Source organism: Trematomus bernacchii, unplaced genomic scaffold (assembly GCF_902827165.1).
Source record: "Trematomus bernacchii unplaced genomic scaffold, fTreBer1.1, whole genome shotgun sequence".
In the NCBI taxonomy this organism is placed as follows: Eukaryota; Metazoa; Chordata; class Actinopteri; order Perciformes; family Nototheniidae; genus Trematomus; species Trematomus bernacchii.
In genome coordinates, this window is record NW_022987342.1 from 5,160,697 (window position 1) to 5,168,881 (window position 8,185).

Here is an 8,185-nt window from a genome sequence, read left to right on the forward strand (position 1 = left end):
TTTAGAACACGCCTGAGGAATCTCTGCAATAGACTCATCAATAAGCCTGACAAGTATTAACAAGTTATCACGGGGAATGGCTTTTTAACTCCCTCTAGTCACATCCTGTGGGGGGGTTTGAGGCAGGAGGGAGAGGGGGGGTTGGAGTCTGGGGCCAGACAACGAAATTGTCCTGCTTGATCAGTTCAGTGAATCACAAGTGTATCAAGATGGACCAAATTAGCTGGGAGCCCCACGTAATAGATAATGACTGATAATAATGTTGGACCGCCTCTCCGTGGGAAGAATTCCACAGGCATGTGTATAGGGAAGGAAACTGGAAAGGAAATCAATTCGATCTTCCTCTTCCCTCCCTCCGCTCACACCTGGTTAAACTCCCGCAAAGATCCTCTCCTCGACACGCTGATGATAAATCCTCATTCAAGGTTGGCATCTTAAAAGTGTAGAACGCGCTCTGCTTAATACCATGTATAATTTACTGACCCTGGTATACAGTGGGAAAAAGTAATTAGTCAAAGCATAGTCTAAATTTAAACTGCTAAGAAATATAAAGCACGGGAATGAAGCTCTGCAGAAATTAACCATGGGAGGCTGTGGCTCGGTGGATAGTGCGCTGAACTTCAAATCAGGGGGTTGCAAGTTTGAGTCCCACTGCAGTCAGCATGTCGTTGTGTCCCTGGGCCAGACACTTCACCCCAAATTGCTCCTGTGGGGATTGCCCACAGTACTGAACGTATGTAAGTCGCTTTGGATAAAAGCGTCTAACAAGTGAAATGTAATGTAATCATATCACAATTAATTTGGCAAATGAGGAAGATAAGATAAATGAAGCCGAGGAAAGAAGAGGAAAAACTTGGATGTGCAGAGAGAAACGGAACATTTTGTTTAGTTTTGTCAATCCATGTATGCTCATAAAGGCAGATTAAATAGAGAAAAACTGTTTTGTGGTTTTGGAAAATCTTTCAAAAAGAGCCACATTTCATTTATTTGGGAAAGGATTAAAGCCTCGGGATAGAGATTATATTTGCGTGAGTAAAGGATCTAGGGGGAAAAAGGTTGGGCTTTCTACAGTTTACCTTCGGGTCAGGGTAATCTGCCAGATTTATATCAGAGTTAGATGCTCTCACTGCAAGAGGTTACTTGCCAGTCTGGAAAGCAGAGATCAAGTGAGGCAGCATCCTATGCATTATGCATCGCCTGAAAAAGGTCCCACAGACAAAGAGTCTTACATAAATAGGAGAGCTCAGATGGGGTTGTTGGTGGAGACAGTGAGGTTTCTTTGGGTCACGGGCACTTACAAATAATGCAGGTATCACTCCCTTTAAGATGTTCTGAGTTTAAAGTGCATCAAAGTATTCATGTAATGTGCAGTATGTAGCCACTTTAATGTTGTCTTGTCATTTTTCTGTTCCACTTGATGTATTATTTTTATTTATTTCAAGAACTGCACTTGTTATATAACTAAATAACTATGTTTTATTTGAAAAGCGTCACTCATTGTAACAAACTTGCTTTGGGTGGCATGGTACGGTCCTCAGGCATCATGTTCAAACATAAAATGCTTTATGAGGATTGCAACCAGATTGTAGTCACAAAACAGTCGCAAAAACAATAACCTTTCAAAAATATAAATCTGCATTTCTCATCAGAACTATAAAGCCGTTTAACCAATTATTTTGTTTTGTTTAACTAAATCGACAAAAAAAAAAGATATTAGCGATTTACCAAAATTAGCAATTGGCTGATAGCTGAACATTTATTAGTAAAAAATGCCGTTAAAAAGTCTGAGTTGTGTTTCTGTTTTGCTCTTCACAAACCCTTTAGAAATAATCTGCGTAAACATGACTGTTTGCTAACGTGTTTGACAAATCAATTTTACAAGGTGAAAATTGGTCAATGTTGTGTTGGTTGCTTGTTTTGCTGCTCCCAAGTGGCCAAAAAAGCCATGTATGAAGCCTTTATCTGATTCAGCTTGTGATTTTTGCTATATTATTTCACAAGAAATAATCAAAGTCACAAAAAATAACCAATAACACACCTTTGTTACCTTATCTTAAGCTACATTTCGTTTCACAAAGTGTTTCAATTATGTTAACCACCTGTTGTTCTTGGCAACTGACTATCAGGCTAGAATATTTGTGAGTGCTTTCAAAGGCAAGTTATATTTGGACTCAATTATGTTTGTCTGGCGTACAATTAATTGGATGAATCATTTCAAAGATTGATCAAGAACACAACCCGATTTGCTCTGAAATGTCAGAACACAGTTAATAAGTCAAGGAAGTCAAAACCATTGATAGGTGAGACTGAGGTTTGATGACATTTTCTACATACAGTTTGTTCTACTGAATAAAGCTAAGTTTTCCAAATCCTGTCCCACTCTGTGTCCCCACAGCTCTCTGAGGTTTTGCTCAGCGCCTTGAATCAAAACCTTGTCCAGTTCACGTTGCGGCCAGGAGTCCAAGTCACCGTGTACGCAGCACATTTATCAGCAGGTAAACCATTTTGATTGTGTCTGTTAAGCCTGGTCTCCTAAAAATAACATTCCCAGACATGAGAACTGCATTGTTAATTTATCTTGGAATATGTTAGTTTTTGACTAATCAAAAATCATTAACAATCAAAGTCTGCTTAGGTATGACTGTAACAGGACTTTACCCAGGGAGATTGGTTTTCTCTGTGAAACCAAAAGTTGTGTAAAATAACAAACATAGTTTTTTCCTTACGATATATATTGTTACCATGCATTGTGCTGAAAGTTTGAATAAAGTCGACTTTACTGACCTCGATTAGCACTCACCCTTAGTTGGCAACCAATCAGATTACAGTGGTACCAAGCGCCGCAAGCTAGCATGGGAGGTTTACAATAGAAACTAAGCTAGCAAGCGAGCTAGCTGTTTTAAACCGCAAGGCTCTGGGCTCTACTTAGTGGTGAGCAAAGAGCAAATTGATTATCAAGGGAAGGAAGGCTGCTTAAAACGGAGGAAATTATTTTATTCAAACATTGATGCAGTTTAGCTTTATGGGATGTCATTTTGTAGGACACAGGGTTTTTGTACATGTGCTATGTAAGTGGGACAGAACATAAAGCATCCAGACTATGAGGAGCCCTAGATCAAGTGAACAGTCAGTTATATTTTTATAATTTTTCTGCACCCGTCAACTAATAACCCTGTGTCTGATTGGCTCCCACCATGTAGCTACACAGAGACATTCAGAGAGTGAGCATCGTTACAAGTATGTGTGCCTCTTCCTATTGGGGATGCTGCTACTGTCCTAAAGGGGCTTATAAGATAAAGAGTAAGAGATACTACTGTATATTAAAAATGATTAATTTATAGGTGTCAATTTTCTTGTGGACTGCTCATTGCATGATTCAGTTGGGTGGAAATACAGGTTGTGATAGTGTGTTGTGTTGCTAATACTCCACAAATCTTGTGTCCCTGTCTCTGCAGCGCCCCTAGTGGACACCAGCGAGAACCACAGTGGCTCTGCTATGCTAATGCTGCTATCAATAGTGGTTGTGGGCTTAGCTGTATTTGTCATCTACAAATTCAAGAGGTAAAGTGTTCACGGAATGCAGAGGTGGAAGAAGAACTCAGATAATTGTAGTAAAAGAAGCGATACCTAACTGTAAAATACTGTTATTAGTAAAAGTCCTACGGAAGAGGATTAGGGCAATGGTTGAGAATATTTGAGAGATAACCGAAAGTAAAAAAAAAATTCTGATATCAAAGTCAAAATTGTGAGAACAATTTCAGAATCCTGAGAAAAAAGTCAGAACTGAGAGAAAAACCATTAATTTCTGGCAGTTATTGTCTTCCGTAAAGTCCTTACTTGAAGTCCTACCTAAGTTAAAAGTACACAATTCTTAAATTACCAAAACTAAAAGTACTTATCTTGGGGAATAGCCAATTTCAGTGATTGAAATGCCTTTCTTTACTGCTGCTAGATATCTTAACCTATAATTAAATGAGTACGGATATTTAGAGGTTAATTATTTATTTGTATTAGCCTATAATCTGAATCTATAAAGTAACTATAGTTGCAACTAAATGTAGTGGAGTAAAAAGCACAATATTTACTTTCTAAAACGTAGTGGAAGTAGGATTAATTTAAAACGTTCAAATTGTATATGTACAGTACTTCAGTAAATGCACTTTATAACATTCCATCACTGATGAAATGTCATGTCTATACAGTCATCACGCTTTAGCCTAGGTGATAGAGAGGTGCTGAACGGTGTCATAGCGCTCTGACAGCTCAGTAAACAAAAGCTGCCTGCGAGGCTCCACAGAAGGCTGAAAGCTGTCTGTCAAACATCTTTACCGGCGCACAAAGCGCTTCTCGGAAAACAATCGGCTCACATCTGTGGATATCCTGGTGAGAATCTTTTGTCTGGTCATTCTTCGCAAAACAAATGTCAGTCAGGCTTCAGCCGCAATCGATAGTAAGCCTTTTGAATGCGGGCAGTTGACCTTTCTGAAATGTTAAATAATGTCCAAGGTGCAGTTTCAAGGGAAAATGGCACGAATGGTCATGGAGATTTACAGACAGATTAAAAAATCAGATATACAAACCTGCAAATTCACATCATCAAACAAGCTGGTGAAGTAAACAGGAATATTGCCTTGTTGCAGATGGTAGCATACTACCAATCCTCGGGTTGTGTCCTTTTTTTAAATTAAGGGTTCTGTCTGTATACGTTGCCTCACTGTAAATCTTTCCTCAAGGAAGATCCCAGGCCTCAACGTCTATGCGCAGATGCAGAACGAAAAAGAACAAGAAATGATGAGTCCAGCTAATCCTACAGAGACCACGCCAAGCTCACAGCGGGACTTGGTGCATTCTTTGGAGATTCTGGACACAGAGTTTAACTCACGGCCCATAGGTAAACACCCACTCCAGTGTTATCTCTTATTGGTGGTTGGCATTTTCATTTTTTGTTCTCCATTTCTTGCCTTTTACCATTGTGAGTGTTTTTGTTCTTGGGACTCATCCTGTGCTTTTTGTTTTGTGTTTCTCAGAAGTGAAATGATCCGGCCAAGTGGTGAACAACAGCTAAGCAAAAATGAGTATGATGAAAAGTGCAGCTGCTTCAAGCTAAAACTAGAAATGCATTGTCCTCATACTGTCGCATTTTAATAACCTGAGAATACAAATGGGTAACCAATGAAAGAATAATCTAGAATAAAAAGCGGTAGACGTTGCTAAGCAATCTCCCATTGGTGGTCAGCTGGGTTGAGATCAGGTGCGCTGAAGGCCTTAGCATATCATTTGTGTAAATGACATATTCATTACAACATTCAGTAAACCTTTGTAGAAACAGATGCTCTTTTGCATACCAATTCTATCATCTATTCAATCAATCAATCAATGTTTATTTATATAGCCCAATATCACAAATGTTACATTTGTCTCAGTGGACTTCATTCAGTTTTTTTCTCTATCATTTGTCACCCATCTGTGTATTATGATGTATTTTCTGTCCTAACATAATTGTGGGGGAAACTTCTGAAGCAATTGGAGTCAGGACTCAGAGAGACACGAGGAGAGCTGGAGCTTTGATGGCAAACACTGATGGTTTATTTGGAGCTTCGGCCGGAGAATTCACAAGACATGTCGCACGGGCCACGAGTTGACCACAAGGTTGAGATGCCACAATCAATTGCAGGGGTATTCAATTGCATTTCAAAGAGGTCCAGTAAGAGAAAATGTCATTAAATGCTCTGTTTTCGCAGTCTACCTTTCTCTTTTCTGAGCATGCCATGTGAAGTTACGCCGACTGTTTCTCTCTTCTTGTCTCGTCTCTGTGTGTGTGTTTGAATCTATCGTGCTGACTCACTGACTGCACCGATTTGATTGGCTGAGTAGCGTCACCTCCTAAAAACATTAAAAAATAACTTTTTTAAACCTTTTTATCTTTATGTTTTAAACACATTTTTTCAACATTTTTTACATTTTCAACATCGTGGATGAATCCTTATATGCTCCCGGCAACACACTGAACATCAACTTTGCCTCCTTATTACATTCTCCCCTACTTTAGTGCTGGGAACAATGAGTCTGCGTCTTTGATGCGCACAGGCGGATGATGCGGGGATCAGAGTCCTGCATCGGGTCTGGGAGGCTTTTGGTGTCCTCCTAGATGGAGAAAATAACCAACATCCCACGCTTTTTGAACCAAATACGCAACTGTGTGTGTTAATAATTGCATGTTTTCATTGCTCCTAGGATATGCGGGTTCGGGTCGGTTTGCGGATCTTGTGCCGACGGGTCGGGTCGGTTTACGGAACTAATTGGCAATATGTGCGGGTGCCGGGCCGGATTCGGAATTGCACGTCACGGGTGGGGGCGGGAGCGGGTCTTGAAAATCAGACCCGTGCAGGACTCTGGGGGGATGCAATGTAGACAGGAATAAACGCAGATCATCCTCTGGCTGCAGCCTTGACCGGTACTTGCTTTTGATCAAAGTCAATGCGGAAAAGCCGCACTCACACAGGAAGGTGGAGGTGAAGGGAATGAGCACTTTTACAACCTTTTCGGTCTCCACAGACAGCCAAAAGTGTGCAACTGACACTTTACTCATCTTGTTCTCGTAATTTTTTTCTCATGCCTTGCCTGAAGCTCTCTGGCGCCCCCCCAGGGAGGCGCGCCTCACACTTTGAAAACCGCTGATCTAGTTCAATATAGTAACTGACACCTGTTTCTTTCTCTGTTCCCGTTTATCCACAGGATGTATGAAACCTCATGTACATGTGAAATTCTCCACAGAACTCCCCACATACATCGTCTAAACTCTGGACTGGATTACCACTCCAGCTGCGTCATGGATATTTTTTAACATTCTGGACACAATGGTTTTGAGCTTTATACCTCTGCATGTTGGACCCTGCTGACACATACTGTGCTCTGTTCAAACCTGAAGAAACTGTGTACAGGTTTTTCATTCTCCTTCGACATGTGTCTGATAAATTAAACATTTTCCCATTTATTTATACAAGTCAGATACATAATTCAGAGGGAACGCCAGCATGAACTAGAGAGGATAACAAATTAATTGAACAACAATATTTTGGTTTTGCCTACATATCTGAGATTGGTTTGCTGTTCTATGAAGCTATCAGCAGTAGTGTATTATTTATTCATATGAATTGATGAAGTGAATTACACATTTATTTTGTAAATCATGACCGTCTGTTATAAATGTGTGTATTTTAATAACAAATGTCATACTAAACAGAAATGCTGTTGTAAAATGTGAATAGGGTAATTCAAAGCTTTTTGGTCCATTGTCTCTTGGGAAGCTGATTTATGGCACAATACACATTTTCTACTGAAATCTACTGAGTTTGGTTTTTCTGGTTTTATTTAACGTTTGCTGTTAATCTAATGCTTCTGGTACTATTTACGATACATACAACTTTGTAAAATGTTTCGTGCTTCGGAATAGGAGATTTCTCATTACCAACGCTACACCTTCAGACTGCAAGTGATCCCTACTGTTACAACTATTACAATAACTATTACACCTTCTAGGAACGGAAGAAGAGGACTATCCCATAAAAAGGAGTGGTTGAAGTGGCCACACCCCAATCACAGCCAACCTCACCACTGGAGGCAGAGTTCTATTTATCAAAGCTAAGATTTAAGGATGGTGCTGGAAATAAGATACTTTGTGGGAGAATCCAAAGAACATGGCAGCGAGAAAGAGAGAGAGACAAAGAGAAAGTGGTACGGATAGAGATGGTAGAGTGCTTTTTGGGGCCACGATGCATTAAGAGCATTGTACTGGATTGGATGGAATAAGTTGACTTCCTGAATACTTAATGTGGCCAGTCAAGCTCAAGGCCGGCTAAGGTTGGTGACACATTTAGGCTAATGTCCTGACTCGCTCTCAAGTAGCACCTTTCTCCATCCCGGCTCATTATACCAGGAGCAGGAAAACTAGAGCGCAGATGCTACCAGGCTACATGGATGGTTAGTTTGTTCAGAGGAATGGGAAGCCCTGCCGTTCTCTGTTTGTGAAATCTGACAGATGTAAATGCCTGATTGATGTATTTCAAATCTTCTGAGGCAACCTTTCCATATTAGTTGTTCCCCCTTTATTACTTTTTGGATGAAAAAATACAGAAGTGTGATTCTGTCAACTTTGGATGATTTTTTTTCACAATTGTACAGACAT

The 8,185-nt window shown here is 40.1% G+C and overlaps 1 protein-coding gene across 1 annotated transcript in view; it reads left to right on the forward strand.

Moving 5' to 3' along the window:
* The window catches only part of LOC117483126 (VPS10 domain-containing receptor SorCS1), a 214,305-nt gene extending 206,905 nt beyond the window's left edge, over window positions 1-7,400 (forward strand). The window contains exons 24-27 of the mRNA XM_034131317.1: window positions 2,396-2,495; window positions 3,456-3,561; window positions 4,734-4,891; window positions 6,736-7,400. Coding sequence (XP_033987208.1) covers window positions 2,396-2,495; window positions 3,456-3,561; window positions 4,734-4,891; window positions 6,736-6,797 — 426 coding nt within the window. The 3' untranslated portion in view covers window positions 6,798-7,400. The remainder of the gene's footprint in view (window positions 1-2,395; window positions 2,496-3,455; window positions 3,562-4,733; window positions 4,892-6,735) is intronic.
* The last annotated feature ends 785 nt before the right edge of the window (window positions 7,401-8,185 follow it).